At 45.5% G+C, this 20,419-nt stretch overlaps 1 protein-coding gene across 5 annotated transcripts in view; it reads left to right on the top strand.

Annotated features, from left to right (window-relative positions):
* The window catches only part of utrn (utrophin), a 263,392-nt gene that overhangs the window by 166,319 nt on the left and 76,654 nt on the right, over positions 1-20,419 (top strand). For 4 of the 5 annotated variants that reach the window (XM_045210194.1, XM_045210195.1, XM_045210196.1 and 1 more), the window contains one exon: positions 18,560-18,732. In XM_045210194.1, the coding sequence (XP_045066129.1) occupies positions 18,560-18,732 (173 nt within the window). Of the gene's footprint in view, positions 1-13,320; positions 14,333-18,559; positions 18,733-20,419 lie in introns of those variants that run through there. The other variant, XM_045210198.1, reaches the window with a different exon arrangement.

Raw genomic sequence — 20,419 nt, 5'->3', positions numbered from 1 at the left:
ATACCGGGGGCCAAGTTCCACAATCCCATGTGTTGTGAATGGCAGGGTGGCCTTGCTATTTCTGTGGCCTGTTGTATTGTGTTTTATTTCCTGGTGTCCTTGTCGTGGACAACATCATTCTTCTCCAGTCACCTCAGATGACTCCTTTAATGAGAGAGATGGGTTATTCATCATGAAAACTGATGACAAGAGGATTTGCTCTGTCACCAACATAACAGAGTGTATTTGATGTTTGTGGTGTGTGTGTGTGAGGTTAGGTCTACTTTACGAACAGTGTAAGCCTTTGTGTCATGCTTCACTTGAAATATGTAACACAGATTGTCCACAGAAGATACATTACAATGACGCACAGACAGAAAACCTTTCCAAGATTGTTGGTCTCTGTCTGTGTGGGAGCTGTCTGAGTACCTGGGTTGACCCTTCTCTCCATCTCATTAGCTGTATCATGAAACACGGTGTTAACAGCTGTATTAAGTGTTGTGTTAATGGGCTCTTAAAGCTGATTGGAGGATGATGCAGGAACAGCAGGTTAATGGTGCTCCAGGCTCAGCCCCGTCCCTACGGAACATGACCTGCTAATCAACACAATGGCCCTTGAGGTCGAGCAATGGCCCTTGCCGACCGGGTTCTCCATCTCTCCTTGATTGGAGAGAGCTGTCAACACAGAATTGATCTAGGTTCTGCACACTGAAAACCTAAGCTCAGAGCCAAGTATAATCAAGACAAGGGTACTATAAGATGAGTTGAGTTAATATGTGCTGCTCTGTGAATTGAACCTAATTCCATATAGTGAGGGGTAATATAGAAGAGACATGGAGAGAGCACACTCTCTATCCCTCTGGACTAACATGGAGTAAGACCTCATCCCTGGAGAGACCAGCCATAGGGTCATACAGACAGAGAACATTACTTAAGACCTAGCCTGCATCTCTACTTAGCCTGTATCCCATAGAGAGCACCACATGGCTAGAACATTCGTACAGACTCCAATTCTCACTTGATGAGGTGTCTGAGTGGGGGTAAGAGTGGATCCCTGCGGGGAGGTAAGGGCATACAGAGGACATTACTCTAGACTCTGTGAAAGCTTGTGCACATCTAGGGAGACAACAGCAGAGGATAAAGAACGGTGGGATAAGGCTACATCTTCTACACATTCTCATTACCACCATAGGCACCTTGGGGAGGCCAACAATATATAAGAGACAGAGAGAGATGGAGACACCATATAGACAAATGGGTAGGAGTGAAAATGTATCCCTAAGGTGGACGGAGACGCAATGGAGAGTGAGAGAGACTGAGACACACACACACCACAGCGTCTAAAACCCAGGGGAGGTGATGAGAGGGTAGACGAGGAGATAGAACAGACTGAACACAGAGTACGAGTTAGTTTAGACCTTAATGGAAAAATGGATTGGAGGAGATTGCAGACCATGCCTTCAAGAAAGAATAAAGATATTTAGATTGTTTTGAACACTCACTTATAAATGTGGCCTGTGGAAGGCACATGGAATTTTGACTTGGGAGCACCAGTGCCGCTCAGATAATACATTGAATAATACATGGTTACATCTGTATCATTGTTTCAAGTCCAGTGCGCACAGGCTGTTGTTACATTTGTATAATTTGAGGGGTGCGCATCACGAGCAAAGACATTTGTATCATTTTACTTAATCTGTGAGAACCATTATTTGATTAGGCTTAGCTGTACCACAGCCTCTGCCATAGAAACAAATGGAGCATGGCTTTGTGTCCGTGGTTGCACCTTTACAATGCAGGAAGTAAGAAACCAACAGCCTGTTGTCATGGTGACGGTCGGCGAGGGTGACCCAGCGAGGTTACACAACTCCTCCCACCATCACCGGCAATAATTTTAACTAGGAGAAGGAGGAAGAGGAGGAGGGAGGGAGGAGTCTGTAACCGGTAAACAAGGCATACAGCAATCAAAACAACCCGCCTCCCCCCTCATCCCTCCTAACTTCTCCCCGTCACTGAGTTAATCAACCTACTCCCTCACCATGTCAGTCTCATACATTCTATATAAACATCCCGTTACCATACAATACACTCATTCAGGAAAGGCATCATTTGTTTGTCTGTAAACAGCCTGTTCTCTCTTTTGATTCTCATAGACAGCCGGTCATTTCCAATGGCCTTTGTCCTTATTAAGATTCCCCTGTCTGTCTGTCTGGCTGCTGTAGTGTAGTGTATAGACGTCAGTCTTCAGTGTTTTTATAATGAAGTCTCTCCTCTCCTCGGCTCCTTGTCGACTCTCTAATCAGACTTCAAGGCCTGCACTAGTCTGTTTGTTGGTTTGGTTTACCCAGCATGCCCTGCTTTTAATTAGACAGAGGGAGAGCTGGAAATGAGCTTTGACTGTTGGTATAGCGCTATGTGTGCGAGTGTGTCTCCGCGCGTGTACGTGTCTGTCTGTGTATTTTATGTTCATTCAAACACAAGCACAAGAAAAACTGTCTGTCTGCTGCTTCTGTCTCATACAATCAGTTGAATTACCATACAACACAGGAGCTGAACAGCATCATTAAATGAATAGCTCTTGTCATGAGTCATACAGTAGGTAAACATGAATGACCTATAACATGATTCTCTTGTTTAAAGAGGACGCTGGCTTTAATAGCCTCTATATTTCATTAAAATAACCTCATTGGAGTTGGTTAAAGCAGAGACGGGTCAGGTGACCAGGCTACATGTGTAACTGTTTTCCGTTAGGATCCTGGAATCTTAATGGGTTCTGTTGCTATCGCCATGGAAACTTTGTGGCCGTGTCTTTCCGCTAGGCTGAAGCAATGCCATGGTGCCCGCCTAGAGGGAGGTCCCAGACGGGTGGGGGAGGAGCCATATCTATTGCGTCTTCAGCCAGACAGACACACCCCTCATCTGGGTGGGACCCAGCTCTCTCGCCTCTGTGGGATTTAGGACAGATGTTGAGGGGTACAGTGGGGGCTGGGTGTGGAAATGGACAGATAATGGGAAAATCTCACCCATACAATTAGAACAGTGCGATTCGGATTTCATAACCTCATCTTTAATTTTGGAAAGAGTTCCAGAATTAGTTTAGTTCAGGTCACAACCTTTTACCCAGAACAACCCATATTTTCCCGCTCATCTGAAACACTAAAACATTCCCAAATGCTTCCCAATGGAATGCAGATCCCGGCCTGATCCCGGCTTCATCCCTGCTCCTCTGTCCTCATCCTATTCCAGTAAGGAGGGGCTCTAGGAGACCTCTCAGCGGGAGGGATACTGTCAGGATAATAACATCCCTGCTATATGGAGACAGCAATCTCTCCTACTTCCAGTGTTCTAGCAGCGGGTGCCTCGGAACGCTCAGAAAACTCTTCCCTTCCATTTAACAATGAGAACGCTCAATAGAACAGGCTGTCCCAGAGAGTGAACGTCCCCGGCCAGCCAGCGATCACTGCTCACTGCTCAGGGCTGCTGGCTGACCTTTTTAGGTTGAATAGAGGTGATTTCTATGATAAACATTAGAAATATGATGGCCATGCATTATTTAAGCTGATTTACTTGTGTGGCTGCCAGTCAAATAGTATTGCACTTCTGTTGTCATCTGAGGAAAATGAAGCACATTTTCTGCCGAATGTGTTGCCCTAATGTAAACTATATATACTAATGTATGTGGACACCCCTTCAAATTAGTGTATTTGGCTATTTCAGCCACACCCGTTGCTGACAGGTGTATAAAATCGAGCACACAGCTATGCAATCTCCATAGACAAACATTGGCAGTAGAATGGCCTTACTGTAGAGCTCAGTGACTTTCAACGTCCCGTCATAGGATGCCACCTTTCTAACAAGTCAGTCCGTAAAATGTCTGCCCTGCTAGTGCTGCCCCGGTCAACTGTAAGTGTTGTTATTGTGAAGTGGAAATGTCTAGGAGCAACAACGGCTCAGCCACGAAGTGGTAGTTCACACAAGCTCACAGAACAAGACCACCGAGTGCTGAAGCCCGTAAAAATCTTCTTTCCTTGTTTGCAACACTCACTACCGAGTTCCAAACTGCCTCTGGAAGCAACGTCAGCACAAGAACTGTTAGTCCGGGCGCTTCATGAAATGGGTTACCATGGCCGAGCAGCTGCACACAAGCCTAAGACCACCATCTGCATCAGTGTTGTAAAGCTTGCCGCCATTGGACTGTTGAGCAGTGGAAACGCGTTCTCTGGAGTGATTAATCACACTTCACCATCTGGCAGTCCGACGGACAAATCTGGGTTTGGTGGATGCCAGGAGAACGCTACTTGCCCCAATGCATAGTGCCAACTGTAAAGTTTGGTGGAGGAGGAATAATGGTCTGGGGCTGTTTTTCATGGTTCAGGCTAGGCCCCTTAGTTCCAGTGAAGGGAAATCTTAACGCTACAGCATACAATGACATTCTAGACGATTCTGTGCTTCCAACTTCGTGGCAACAGTTTGGGGAAGGCCCTTTCCTGTTTCAGCATGACCCCGTGCACAAAACAAGGTCCATACTGAAAGGTTTGTCGATCGCTGTGGAAGAACTTGACTGGCCTGCACAGAGCCCTAACCTCAACCCTTTCGAACACCTTTGCGATTAATTGGAACGCCGACTGCGAGCCAGGCCTAATCGCCCAACATCAGTGCCCGACCTCACTAATGCTCTTGTGGCTGAATGGAAGCAAGTCCCCACAGCAATGTTCCAACATCTAGTGGAAAGCCTTCCCAGAAGAGTGGAGGCTGTTATAGCAGCAAAGGGGGGACCAACTCCATATTAATGCCCATGATTTTGGAATGAGATGGTTGACGAGCAGGTGTCCACATACTTTTGGTCATATAGTGTATTTTCTGTAAAGGAAACTGTAGTTGCACGCCCCTGATCACTCTATTGAAGCAAAAAAAACACTGTTGACTTTCAATATAAAACGCGACCCCTGTCAATACACAGCTGGACTCACCAGCTCCCGCTTTCTCCCATTGTGCTATTTACAAACAAACGTGACTTGCTCAACTGTTCTGGGGAACTATGGTAAGCTTCATAACTATGGTAAGCTTCACTGGTGAAATGGAGAACGCAATATGCTTTATCTCCTAATGTATTGCACAAGTTGACTGCAGGTATTTACTTAAAAAGTAGCTACAAATTGTAAAATGTATTGAAAAACTTCAAAGAAATAGTTTCAAAGGTTTTGACGGTATTGAAAAACCATCCCGTGGCTATTTCCAAATACCCCGGTATACAGTATATACGGTATACCACCCAAGCCTAATGATGATGATAATGTTAATGATGATCATTATGTTTATGTGATGTGTTGTGGTTGTGTTTTGGTCGGAACATTGTCATGCCGTTCATCATCTCTGTGGAAAATGTGTTTTCCATGGAATCCTACAGCTTTCCAAGGAATGTTGTCTGTGTGCTAATGGACACGCCCGTTCCAACACTACCTGGTGGTTATTTATGCATCTGTTTTCCAAAGTTCTGCTAATAATAAACCCATGTTATAACACTGCTAGATCCCCACTCCTCTGGGACACATCACACTAACCGCCACCCCCTCTCTCTCTCTCGCTCTCGCTCCCTCTCTCAGTTTCTGACCTCAGGCCATGGCCGTCTGCTGTTTACATTTCTAGATTCACCTGCTGTTTGACACCTGAGGGTGTGTGGGTGTGTGCCTTCATATTTGTGTGTGTGTATGTGTATGTGTGTGTGTGTGTGTGTCTGTGAGTGTGCCAAGTGTGTGTGAGTGTTCCAACAATGTGTGAGCATGTCTGTTTCTGTGTCTATGCTCTCATGGTCTTCCATTAAAACTCTCGACCCAAGAATCCCCCTGACATTTAGAGGACCATAATTTGATGCAGGCTAGTCCATAACTCCATATGACCAGTTACCCAGTCCTGACTCATAGAACCCCTGGGCCTGTTAACAGGTGTCAAGGCTTTACTAATGATACTCGCTAATTGGTCCAGTCACATAACCTTTCCAATTCTCATATTTTCCCAGCATTCACTGCAGGAGGTGTACTCATGCCTTAATTGTGTTTACATCACAGCCACCCGTGACCCAGGCAACTTAGGTCACGTATCACAACCAATCACGTCAGTGCTTTTCCAGGGCTGTTTTCCCCCTGTGGGAGAGAGAGAGACCACCTAGGCTGTAGCTGAACCCCCTGAGGTTATACTCATCAAATACCTCTGCTTGAACTGTTGGGCTGGAGGTAAACAGGAACTGAGACTGGAACTGAATGACAGAGAGAGGAAGTGGGAGAGGGAACGAGGCAGGCTTTGCTTTGAAGGTGGCTGGGTTTGAGTTAAGTCCACTATGGTGGAGGAATAGTATGGAGGGTGGGGGAGTTTCTGTCTGTGTATATGGTATAGAGTATACACTTAATATGTGTCTGTGTATCACATCTGCAAATGAGCCCCAACTCACTAAATGAGCCGTAACACAACAGACCTTTAGCTGGTGCTGCTTGTGTGTGTTTTAGTAGACACTATCTAGCAGCTGAGGAAGGCAACATTTCACCTCCATTCGTAATATCCCAAGTGTCTACTAAAGCACCAAGCCACCACAACGCTCCACCATAATCAATAGCTGATTATCAGTGTGGATTATCAGTCAGCAATAGCATGTGGAACCATGGGTCCAAATCAATTTCCCTATTAAAGACACCCTGGATGTACTCAGACGCATCTCGCCCTGGGGAGAGTTTGCATTAGGCTGTCCAACCACACAGAGACTGTAGATTCATGGCTCATTTTGGGGTTGGTTGATTGACCCTTGGGACATTGTTAGTGATTGGCTCCATGACCACTGGCACCTATTGTCTTTTTATAATGGCCCTGTTGCCGTGGCGTTGTAAGTCGTCTGCTGTCAATACAGTGATGTCATCTGGCCATAGAAGAAGATGGAATAGGTACATTCAGAGCTGTTTTAGGTTCTGGGAGTTGTTGGACATTTTCTCTTACATGATGGCTAATATTCACACACCATTATTTGTTTGATTGTCAGGGTTCCAATTCTTTGTGTTGTCTGGCTGTGCAAGGCAGCTTGTTTGAGATATTGAATGTTGAATGTGTTTGGTTAAATATACTGGTAATTGTAATTTACACAATACTGTAATTTACTAAATCTCCTATGCATCTGCATGGGTCTGCCAGATTGAGAAATGTGTCCATGATGCAGCCAATGCATTTCTTTCCAAATTGCTGCTGCAACAGTGTCAATGCAGTTCCATCTGTCCATCGATCTGTCTGGTCTCTTCAGGGTTCACCATTCATCCATCCCATTCATCCATCCATCTTCTATCAGTTCTTATTCATGTATAGCACTGTGAAGGAAGGCAGAGGTGAGTGTGTGTGAGCCTGTTGAAAGTGGTGCCTTTCTATGCTGGTGCCCTTTCCTTGATTGATTGCTGTGCGGAGTATAGCTGTGTAACCTCCTCTGACACTCAAGTGGGGCTGATTGGACCACTAGGGAGACATTTATTGGAGTAGTGTTGGAGTTGAGGACACACCCATACGCATACACACACACACACAGATCTCTCAACAGGGCGCTGTCCCTATAACAGGAAGTGGTGCGTTGGGAATAACCCTGGGCACAGGAAATGACCTAGTTGGAAGTGTCCTGGGGACAGGCTGAGTGGGAATGAGTGGGGAATTCATTATTCCTCTTTCAGATAGCTGCTGCTCTAGGATATTATGGAGTTCCTTCACTGCCTTCTGTACTGAATACACTACAGTTTGGCCTTGAGGTCCTCAGCTGTTCTTGTGGTGTGGTCTCTTTGTGTGTGTGTGTGTGTGTGTGTGTGTGTGTGAGAGAGAGTGCATGTGAGAGTGTGCATGTGTGTGTGCACATGCTTGCTTGCGTGTGTGTATTTCTGTGTCTGGAGTGTCTGCATCAGAGATTGGGAAAGGGGGATACCTAGTCAGTACAACTGAAAGCATTCAACTGAAATGAAGAAAGAAAAAGAAAGAGGGTGAATGACAAGAGAGAAAGACGGAGAGAGAGAGAAAGTTATCTAGGTCAGGAAGAAAGAGTCTGCCAGAGAGTGCCCTCAAAGCTCATCACTAAGCTAAGGACCCTGGGACTAAACACCTCCCTCTGCAATTGGATCCTGGACTTCCTGACGGGCCGCCCCCAGGTGGTAAGGGTAGGAAACAACACATCTGCCACGCTGATCCTCAACACGGGAGCCCATCAGGGGTGTGTGCTCAGTCCCCTCCTGTACTCCCTGTTCACCCATGACTGCATGGCCAGGCACGACTCCAACACCATCATTAAGTTTGCCGACGACACATCAGTGGTAGGCCTGATCAGCGACAACGGATGAGACAGCCTATAGGGAGGAGGTCAGAGACCTGGCCGTGTGGTGCCAGGATAACAACCTCTCCCTCAACGTGATCAAGACAAAGGAGATGATTGTGGACTACAGGAAAAAAAAGAGGACTGAGCACGCCCCCATACTCATCGACGGGGCTGTAGTGGAACAGGTTGAGAGCTTCAAGTTCCTTGGTGTCCACATCACCAACAAACTATCATGGTCCAAACACACCAAGACAGTCGTGACGAGGGCACGACAAAGCCTATTCCCCCTCAGGAGACTGAAAAGATTTGGCATGGGTCCTCAAATCCTCAAAAAGTTATACAGCTGCACCATCGAGAGCATCCTGACTGGTTGCATCACCGCCTGGTATGGCAACTGCTCGGCCTCCGACCGCAAGGCACTACAGAGGGTAGTGCGTACTGCCCAGTACATCACTGGGGCCAAGCTTCCTGCCATCCAGGACCTCTATACCAGGCGGTGTCAGAGGAAGGCCCTAAAAATTATCAAAGACTCCAGCCACCCTAGTCATAGACTGTTCTCTCTGCCACCGCACGGCAAGTGGTACCGGAGCGCCAAGTCTAGGTCCAAAAAGCCATAAGACTCCTGAACAGCTAATCATGGCTACCCGGACTATTTGCATTGCCCCCCCACCCCACCCCACCACACCCCACCCCATCCCACCCCACCCCAACCCCGTCTTTTACGCTGCTGCTACTCTGTTTATTAATTATGCATAGTCACTTTAACTCTACCCACATGTACATATTACCTCAATTACCTCGACCAACCGGTGCCCCCGCACATTGACTCTGTACCGGTACCCCCTGTATATAGCCTCCCTACTTTTATTTTATTGTACTGCTGCTCTTTTTTTTTACTTATCAATTTTTTTAGATTTCTTTTTTTTAACTGCATTGTTAGTTAAGGGCTTGTAAGTAAGCATTTCACTGTAATGTCTACACCTGTTGTATTCGGCGCATGTGGCAAATAAAATGTGATTTGATTTGAGAGCAAAAGGGAAGAAAGTGGGAAAGAATGACATGGTACACATGAGAGAGAGATGGAGTGGTAGATAGAAGGATGGTGACCGTAGTTTGACTTGTTGTCTTAAGAATATCACAGTAGTGTTTACACAGTCAACTTTTTCATTCTGTAAGCACAGAATAACCTTACTAAGTTATAGAACGTGTGAAGAATGTTTGTCGTCACATACAGTAAATGGATGCTCTCCCACTCTGAAGACAGAACACTATACATTCCTATACAGTGGCTTGCGAAAGTATTCACCCCCCTTGGCATTTTTCCTATTTTGTTGCGTTACAACCTTGAATTAAAATGGATTTTGGGGGGGTTTGTATCATTTGATTTACACAACATGCCTACCACTTTGAAGATGCAAAATATTTTTTGGGGTGAAACAAACAAGAAATAAGACAAAAAAACAACTTGAGCGTGCATAACTATTCACCCCTCCAAAGTCAATACTTTGTAGAGCCACCTTTTGCAGCAATTACAGCTGCAAGTCTCTTGGGGTATGTCTCTATAAGCTTGGCATATCTAGCCACTGGAATTTTTGCCCATTCCTCAAGGCAAAACTGCTCCAGCTCCTTCAAGTTGGATGGGTTCCGCTGGTGTACAGCAATCTTGAAGTCATACCACAGATTCTCAATTGGATTGAGGTCTGGGCTTTGACTAGGCCATTCCAAGACATTTAAATGTTTCCCCTTAAACCACTCGAGTGTTGCTTTAGCAGTATGCTTAGGGTCATTGTCCTGCTGGAAGGTGAACCTCCATCCCATTCTCAAATGTATGGACGACTGGAACAGGTTTCCCTCAAGAATTTCCCTGTATTTAGCGCCATCCATCATTCCTTTAATTCTGACCAGTTTCCCAGTCCCTGCAGATGAAAAACATCCCCACAGCATGATGCTGCCACTACCATGCTTCACTGTGGCCTTTTTGCGAACACCAAACGTGTTTGCTTATTTTTTTCTTTAAGCAATGGCTTTTTTCTGGCCACTCTTCCGTAAAGCCCAGCTCTGTGGAGTGTATGGCTTAAAGTGGTCCTATGGACAGATACTCCAATCTCCGCTGTGGAGCTTTGCAGCTCCTTCAGGGTTAATATGCCATTTAGCAGACGCTTTTATCCAAAGCGACTTACAGTCATGTGCACATACATTTTTACGTATGGGTGGTCCCGGGGATCGAACCCACTACCCTGGCGTTACAAGCGCCATGCTCTACCAATTGGTCTCTTTGTTGCCTCTCTGATTAATGCCCTCCTTGCCTGGTCCGTGAGTTTTGGTGGGTGCCCACTCTTGGCAGGTTTGTTGTGGTGCCATATTCTTTCAAAAAATTTTATAATAATAATATGCCATTTAGCAGACGCTTTTACAACACTTACAGTCATGCGTTTTTTAACTTGGCGTACGCTTAAGCTGAGCTACAGAGGACATAATGGATTTAATGGTGCTCCGTGGGATGTTAGAAGTTTCTGATATTTTTTTATAACCCAACCCTGATCTGTACTTCTCCCCAACTTTGTCCCTGACCTGTTTGGAGAGCTCCTTGGTCTTCATGGCGCCGCTTGGTTGGTGGTGCCACTTGCTTAGTGGTGTTGCAGACTCTGGGGCCTTTCAGAACAGGTGTATATATACTGAGATCATGTGACACTTAGATTGTACACAGGTGGACTTTATTTAACTAATTATGTGACTTCTGAAGGTAATTGGTTGCACCAGATCTTATTTAGGGGCTTCATAGCAAAGGGGGTGAATACATATGCACGTACCACTTTTCCGTTATTTATTTTTTAGAATTTTTTGAAACAAGTTATTTTTTTCATTTCACTTCACCAATTTAGACTATTTTGTGTATGTCCATTACATGAAATCCAAATAAAAATCAATTTAAATTACAGGTTGTAAAGCAACAAAATAGGAAAAAACGCCAAGGGGCACTTTTGCAAGGCACTCAACCCACACACTCAACCCACACATTCGAGACATTGTTATTTTCTCAACTTCAGTTTGTTGCTTCTCAGAAGAGAACAACATTGACTGTGGAGGAGGGCTGTATGTCCTGTTGTGAGTGTCCTCTAAATATATTGTAAAGTTAAGTGAAGCTACACTCATTTTGAAATCTTCCGTACATTTTTCAATGTAGATCTGTCAGGAAACAACACACTTAACATGGACATACTTAGTGATCACATCAATCACAGGAGGTATTTGCGTGGTTTCTTGTAAAGCAGTATTTTACAGTCCACACAGGATAGCTAGTGTTTGTTGTCCCTGCTGTAACTGATGTGTTAGCCCATAGCTCGACTCTGGCTCCTAGACTACTTACATACACAGGGTGAGACAATAAACTCAGCTCCCACTCTTTCACTCCTCCTTGGCATTCTCTCACTCGCTCCTCCCTTTAGCATTTGTCTCCCTCTTCCCTTGTTTCTCTCTCTCTCTCTCTCTCTCTCTCTCTCTCTCTCTCTCTCTCTCTCTCTCGCTCATCCCTAGTCAATAGCTTTGCATCTTACCTCTGTAATGGTCCTAATCCACTTAGCTGTAGTAATGTAGCCTAACTTTTACCTCCTGCTCCCTCAAAGCTGGGCCGCCATGTGTGTTTGTGTGTGCGCTTGCGTGTGTGTGTTTGCCCCTGGTGTTTTCCTCTGTGTGAGTGTTATTTTTTTTTAAAGATGGTCTGTATCAAACCCCAGGGAAAGTCATAATCGTCCAACACATTCTCCCCCTTAAGGCTTCTTCCAGTGGATTTCCCCACAGTTGTTGTTGAAATTGTCTCACTCGCATGTTGAACTTGCTAATTTCCCGCCGTTTAATCGACTTGGACTTGCTTCTCAAAAAACACACAGGGCGCATATTCATGTCTGCATACATAGTGCCTCATCAGAAGTGCTGTTACAGGGGAAAATTGCATATGTTAATATTTGTATTAAGTAAAGCACACTTCAAAGGCTTCTCCTCATGAATATTCGGGATGGTATTATTGTTATTTTTTTCCCCCTTCGGCAGCCATCTGATGTGTAGCCGTGATGCACACACCAAATATATGTTGGTAGACTCTGTCTCTGTAGGCTTCCACACACAGAGGCAGGTATAGACCTAACATATCCGTATGGTTGTAGTTTCAAAGCTATAACCCCCAAACCTTCTAAAGGGGCGATTAACCCCCAGTCCTTTCTTTTCTTTTTCCTTCTCTCCATTCACGTGAGAGCCACATGTTTTCACCATCCCCGACTCTGACAGGTAGAACGTTTTGCTAGTAAAGTGCTGCGTTACTCAAACCTCTGCCCCCTCTTTTCTTCTCTCCGTTTTCTCTTTCCACAACCTTCTCTCTTTTCTGCTTCCTCTTCCCCCTCTCTTGATTTGGGCATTTCTCTACCTAACTTTCTGTCCACATGTCACCTCCGCTACCTCTGCCCCTCTCTCTCCACCCCCTCCCACCATTCTCTCTCTGTGTATCAGTAGAGGCCTCAGGAAATGGGTGTGTGCTGAGTTAGTTTAGCGTGCGGAGCGGGACCTGTACAGAGGGAGGGAGGGAGGGAGGGAGAGAAGGAGAAAAGGAAGTGGAGGGGTGGAAAGGGAGGATGCTGATTAAAATAATAAACAGCTGCTGGAAGGAGCAGAGTCACTGGCCGGTGAAAAGGAGTGAAAGAGCGCCAGAGAGGATGGGAGGGATAGCAGATTAGAGGTAAAGCAAACTGAGGGAGAAAAAGTTTAACTCAAAAAGTTCTACAAATCAACAGGAAGAGAGAAGAGAAAGACAAACTTCTGCCTTTTCCACCCTGCAAGGAGATCATACTGGACGAGCTCCAGGACATAGAGGCCAGCTTGCCAGACAATCTCTCAGGATCATGACTCTGATCAGGGGCTTCTCTCCCTGGACACGTGGCCTGAGGGCTCCAGAGGGGAAGGGGACATTCTTTCACTAACTGGCCCTGCCTTGGCTGTGATTAGCAGGGTGTGAGAGAGGGAGTCCAGGCTGGGGTAGGGCGCTGGGGGCTGGTAGTAGAGCTAAGACTGCATGCCTCTGTCTCTCTCACACAGTGTAAGAGTGTGTGTAGGTGTGTGTTTGTGTGTGTGTTTCCTCTGCAGTGTGTTAGCATTACCTTGGTGAAAGAGGAAAGAGAGGTCGGCGGACCATGTGCCTCTTTGTGTTTCTTCCTTTTCCCTGAGGCAGGGACAGAGTGCTTTTCTATCTGGGTAATTGAGAACAAACGCTCGGCCCTACCACGGGCTGGAGTGTAAACATCTTCCTTAGTGACAAGAGGAGCAGTGGAGGAAGAAAGAGAAGAAGGGAAGAAAAAAAAACAAGAGGGAAGTTCAAGGAGAGGCTGGAACACTTCTTCAACCCTCCACGTCAGTCTACAAACCTCTCTTGACAGCACTTGGATAGTTTCCTCTAGATCTCCAACCCTGACCCCTGGAATTCTACCCCAGCTGAAGGACTTCTTCCCCAGCCTACAGACCTCCTCAGACAGCCTCTTACCTCCTACCTCCTGGAGCTCCAGCCTCAGCCCAGCTCTCAGGACTTCCAACCCCAGGCTTGAGGCATGACAGCAGGCTAGCACTGGCCCCCTTCTCAGCCTGTGTTCCATCAAGGAGGATGCTTCTACCATGTAGCCTAGCAGGGCGAAAACACACGCTGACACACACACACAGGCAACGACGGGTGTGTGAAGTGTGTATGTCACCGGGTTGGAGAGCACGAATTGGATTTGACCGTGTTTTGAGCACTAGATTTAATTGTATTTGGAGAACTGGATTCGACCATATTTGGATTGTATTTGACCGTGTTTTGAGTACTGACCTTGACTGTGTTTTGAGAGCTGGTTTTGACCGGAACCACTGAAGGACTTCCCAAACCCGCACGACCTCTCTGTGCCCTTTGCCCTCTGTGACCTCAGAGACGATGTAGAGGGGAGACTAATCCTGGAGCCGAAGATGATTGGCTTGAACTTCAGCTTGCAGGAGCTGCTCAGGAAATTTGAAGAGGTAGATTTGAGATGTTTGAGATCTTTTTGAGCTCCCGTTGAGACAAACTGAAAGGAAAGGTTGTTTATTTTTGATGCCACAGATGAGAACCCAGCCTCATACTAAATCACTGTAGTCAAACACGTGAAGGTCAGCTCACCTGTTACTGTCAACCAGAGAACTTCACCTCTCTTCTAGCTTGGGACTCTGCTGACATTTACTGTCTCTCTCCTTTCTCTCCCTCGCTCCCTCTCGGTCTATGTAGTATAAAGTGAGGCAGTCTGCTGAATGAGTTTCTGAGGTTTATGAAGTATGAGGAGTAATTATTGAACTCATTAAAGCTTTTTATCGTGGTAGCAGCGTTATTAGAGGGGCACAGCTAGAGTCTGCAGGGGAACACATAGGGAGACTAAGATTCTTAAAGTGCTTTACTCTCTGACGTCTGGAACGCTGTAATGCTTTATTATTGAGGTTTTGCCACTTTGTGCGTTCAAGGTGCATGTGTGTGTCCAGTATTTGTTTACCAAAGCTGCTTGTTGATGTGCAACAGTAACCTAACTTTCAGACGGCTATTTTTAGTTTCTTATTCTGTTTATCCTTGTGTGTGTGCAGGCCGCCTTTTGTGTGTGTGTGTGTGTGTAATAATAATAATTTGGTGGGTGCTTATATTTCTCCTATTTCACACAAGTGTGTATTAATATGCACGTGTGAATTGGAAATCATATCCCAACTTTCCCTGAAACACCCTCAGAGAGTGGAGTCACGGCCATTATCAACGGCGAACCTGGAGCAATTCGGGTTAAAGGCCTTGCTCAAGGGCACATGGACAGATTTTTCACCTTGTCGGTTCGGGGATTCGAATTAGCAACCTTTTGGTTACTAGCACAGCGCTCTAACCGCTAGGCTACATGCAGCCTGCACTATGTGTTTGTCAGTCAGCCATTCCTCTGATCGGTACATTTCTAATGCCAGGTTCCTCTGCAAACCCAAAAAGGTGTAACATTAGGCCCCCTGGGGATAGTATCTGTCAATCTTCCATTCATTACTGGGTGAGACAGGGACAAAATCCATTAGCCACTATCCTTATGCTGCTGCTGCTCTGCGTTAGAAGACGGAGAAAAAGACATGGCTTTGATAGAGGGTTGTGTGTGGAACAGCCATCATATGGACATGGTTCATCTATTCCTAAACATAGCGGCGGTATTGTAATGTATTCCCAGTAGTGGTTCAGCCATGGAATGTCTCTCTCTGTGTGTGTGTGTGTGTGTGTGTGTATGTGTGTCCTCGCCGTAGAAATGGCAGACATATGTGACCCTCATCTCCAGAGTCCTCATTAGAATACAGCTGAAAGGGCCGTGTGTGTGCGTGCGCTAAAAGTGTTGATTTTCATCTAAATGAAACCAGTAAATAAAACATGGGCTTATATGAATGAGCACTCTCATGCAGCTGATATGAGAAGGCTATTTGGCACTAGTGTGTGTGTGTGTGTGCTCATGCGGAGCATGCGTGCATGGACTATGGAATGCGTGCATCACCTCGGTAGCATCTTCCCCTGGAAGAAAAAGTGTTCAGGAGGAAAAGCACTTTGGGAATGAGCTGGAACCAATGATGTGTATAAAACCTGGATGACTGTTTTGAAGCCACTGCGCAGCCATTTTGCTACTTGTCTTCAATTGTAAAATTTAAAAAAAAGAAAAATACATTTTGGAAGCTATACAAAAGCATGTATTAATGTCTACATTACTTTTTGTCAAGTATATTCTATTACAGACACCTTAATGCATACTTTTATATTAAATTATATTGAACTACACATAAACAACAAAAATAATAATATATTAAAACATATTCCTTAAAGTACTAATGTTACTGTTACAACTACAACAAAAAAATACTTAATTACATGTAATTTTGTCCTTGAAATATTTAATTGAAATACTGTAAAATTCCATTCATTCTTGCTCCTTCTGAGGAGTACCAATATGGCAGCCGATGGCTTCAAAGCATGTCATTGGCCAATACATAGCATCAGCAATCCAGGGTTTATACACATTGTCTGGAACATATCCAACTGACTCACTGGCTCCTCTCACTCACTCACTCACTCACTCACTCACTCACTCACTCACTCACTCACTCACTCACTCACTCACTCACTCACTCACTCACAACACACAACACACACACACACACTCTTTCTGCATCTCTCTCCCCCTCCCTCTCTCTGAAGTATCTCTCCTTATGACCTTCAGTCATTAGATTTGTGGTGGGGAGATAGTTGACTGTGATAGAGAGATTCACAGTAGAGCCCTTTCACCCTTTATCCCTTCTTGTGAAAATAACTGACTTCCTTTCCTCAGGACCATGCTATGCGAATGACAGGGGTTGCACATTGGGTATTGCAGACAGACAGGCTACCATACTGTGTGACGTGTATACTGGCCTCTCTAAAAACATACTTGACCTAATGTCATATGTTGTTGTCATGTGCAGTCACCAGTCGGTCATATGCCTGTTTGTGCATAAGTTATGTTTTGCCTGCTTTCTGTTGGTGCTTAGCTCTGTATGAATTTCAGTTTGGCAGTATATGAGTCCACTGTGTGAGCTCTTTTTGTGTGTGTGTCTCTGTGTGAGTGCTCAGGGTGTGTGTGTGTGTCTCTGTGTGAGTGCTCAGGGTGTGTGTGTATCTCTGTGTGAGTGCTCAGGGTGTGTGTGTGTCTCTGTGTGAGTGCTCAGGGTGTGTGTGTGTCTCTGTATGAGTGCTCAGGGTGTGTGTGTGTCTCTGTGTGAGTGCTCAGGGTGTGTGTGTGTCTCTGTGTGAGTGTTCAGGGTGTGTGTGTGTCTCTGTGTGAGTGCTCAGGGTGTGTGTGTGTCTCTGTGTGAGTGCTCAGGGTGTGTGTGTATCTATGTGTGAGTGCTCAGGGTGTGTGTGTGTGTCTCTGTGTGAGTGCTCAGGGTGTGTGTGTATCTCTGTGTGAGTGCTCAGGGTGTGTGTGTGTGTCTCTGTGTGAGTGCTCAGGGTGTGTGTGTGTCTCTGTGTGAGTGCTCAGGGTGTGTGTGTGTCTGTGTGAGTGCTCAGGGTGTGTGTGTGTCTCTGTGTGAGTGCTCAGAGTGTGTGTGTGTCTCTGTGTGAGTGCTCAGGGTGTGTGTGTGTCTCTGTGTGAGTGCTCAGGGTGTGTGTGTGTCTGTGTGAGTGCTCAGGGTGTGTGTGTGTCTCTGTGTGAGTGCTCAGGGTGTGTGTGTGTCTGTGTGAGTGCTCAGGGTGTGTGTGTGTCTCTGTGTGAGTGCTCAGAGTGTGTGTGTGTCTCTGTGTGAGTGCTCAGCGTGTGTGTGTGTCTCTGTGTGAGTGCTCAGGGTGTGTGTGTGTGTATGTATGTGAGTGTCTTTTATCTCTCCCACTTAAAAATGGCCCGCGCTCAGGGGAGTCCCAGCTCAGTGAGAAATGGAGCAGTTTTACTAAGAATTTGACAGGATCCTCCTCTTGTGTCAGTCTCCCTATGGTGGTCCACACACACACACACAGACACACACACAGACACACACGACAAGACACAGTGGTGGTCTATACTGATCGGGGTGGAGAGTGGAGGACAGGTTAGCCAGAGAGAAAAGGTTTCAAAATGAAACCAGGGGAACACACACATACACACATTCACACACAGCACACCCTCATCCAAATTCTAAATATGTAGGGCCCACTCTCTGCCTTGCTTCAGTGCCCAGGGTCCCACTGTGAATCACACACACACACTGACACACACCGGTCTCGTCAGGCATTGCGTAGCATCCTATTAGCTTACATTAGCGTTGTTCAGGGGAGCACAGCGTATCATTAGCTTAGCTTACTTTCATGTAGCAGAACATAGAGCTTCATAGCATAAGTATGGAGACCCGGGTCGCTTGGTTAGGGTAGGAGGGGGTTTAGAATGAATTGTTTCTCGCTTGGGAGGCTGAGGAGTTTGGAAATAGTTTACTTTCCACGAGTCCAGAGTAGCTAGAGGACATTTGAAAGATGTTTAAACTGCTCTGCCCCCTCTGTTTCGCTGGCTCTGCAATGGCACACACTCATCATGACCAGCTAGCACAAGTGGCTCACTCTCTCCCTCTTCAACCCCACCATCTTAAAGCTAATAGAAAGTGATTGTTGTTTTATTTAGATGTTTTAATGTTGGTGGTGCATCTCTGAAGCTGTGTAATAACTGTACAACACAGACTAAAACCTTTCTCTCCTTCTCTGTTTCTCTATAGGATATCCAGGCAGAGATCGATGCCCATAATGACATCTATAAGAGTGTGGACGGGAACAAGCCCAAGATGGTCAAGGCCCTGGGGACCTCTGAGGAGGCTGTGTTTCTGCAACACCGACTGGATGACATGAACCAGCGCTGGAGCGACCTCAAGACCAAGTCGGCCAACATACGGTCAGTACTATAATATACTGACAACATTCAGTCAGTAACATAACACTAAACAACACAAGTCTGCTAACATACGGTCAGTACTGTAACATACTGATAACATACAGTATGGTCAGTACTCTAACATACTAATAATAACATATGGTGAGTACTGTAATATAATGCCTTAAGATCAGCACCGTAAACCTGTAGAATGTAGAAGTCTAAATACGGTCAGTACTGCAGCATTCTTCCAACATACAGTAAAAAGCCTCCCAAGCACAGACTGTACTGTTACATCACAGAATGCAGATACTCAACCTCTCTAAAGGAAAAAAGTGCAGTCCAAGACTTTCATATCTTAATCATTCACTGAATCTCCATCCGCTTGACACTCACTCACATCATACTGTGACACTTTCTGTGTTTTGAAAGTTATATATCTTGACAACTTGATTGTTGACATGCAAAACATTTTGGGACTGTATCAACAGTGGACTAATGAAACAAATACAATAAGATTTTCCTATAAAGTAACTATCCAGTGAAAATCTCACTTTTTCATACCCAAATAATGTTGTTTCCCCGTCGTATACTCGTATTTGTTGCCAAAGCATAAACAGACCGTTTAAAAAATGCTTGCTATTTCCTCATAGAGGATGACGTCATCCCCCTGAGGAGGATAAGCTGTCTAATCAGTGGTCTACTCACATTAATATTTTTAATGACCGGTATGTGCACATATCATTCTGCTGTTGGGGTTTCCAACATTTTTAACATAGTTAATTGCCATTTTTGTGAAGGAAAAACAATGGACTCATATATTGTAATTAATTATAGGTCATATTTCAAAGAAATCTGGAAACACTGGACAGTTACTTTAAAGCATCTACTGGACCTACTAGAGTGCTGGTCTTATGATATTTCTACACACTCTTATTTATAGTTGACCATGACTACAATCAATCATCGTTCCCATTTAGATATGCAAGGGAGTGTATGTCATAACCATGCTGAGTTGTTTGTTCTGTAATATTTATGTGCATGAAACTATTCCATAAACTCTAGCTAGAACATGTATGCTTTGCTTTGGACACATGAAATATGCCCTCTGTGAGACTGAATGAGCCAATACTGTGCCACGTAACTCTGCAAAGCCTGGACAGTGGAGGAGCGGCCAAAATCTTGGCATAAATAAAGAGAGAGATTGGTGGTTATGAAGAGAGGGTTGTGAAGCGGAGGAGAGGGTTGTGAAGCGAAAGAGAGTGTTGTGAAGCGGAAGAGAGGGTTGTGAAGCGGAAGAGAGGGTTGTGAAGTGGAAGAGAGGGTTGTGAAGCGGAAGAGAGGGTTGTGAAGCGGAAGAGAGGGTTGTGAAGCGGAAGAGAGGGTTGTGAAGCGAAAGAGAGGGTTGTGAAGCGGAAGAGAGGGTTGTGAAGCGGAAGAGAGGGTTGTGAAGCGGAAGAGAGGGTTGTGAAGCGGAAGAGAGGGTTGTGAAGCGGAAGAGAGGGTTGTGAAGCGGAAGAGAGGGTTGTGAAGCGGAAGAGAGGGTTGTGAAGCGGAAGAGAGGGTTGTGAAGCGGAAGAGAGGGTTGTGAAGCGGAAGAGAGGGTTGTGAAGCGGAAGAGAGGGTTGTGAAGCGGAAGAGAGGGTTGTGAAGCGGAAGAGAGGGTTGTGAAGCGGAAGAGAGGGTTGTGAAGCGGAAGAGCGGAAGA

The sequence above is a fragment of the Coregonus clupeaformis genome, chromosome 33, assembly GCF_020615455.1.
Source record: "Coregonus clupeaformis isolate EN_2021a chromosome 33, ASM2061545v1, whole genome shotgun sequence".
Taxonomy (NCBI): domain Eukaryota; kingdom Metazoa; phylum Chordata; class Actinopteri; order Salmoniformes; family Salmonidae; genus Coregonus; species Coregonus clupeaformis.
This window is presented reverse-complemented; position numbering and strand designations above follow the sequence as displayed.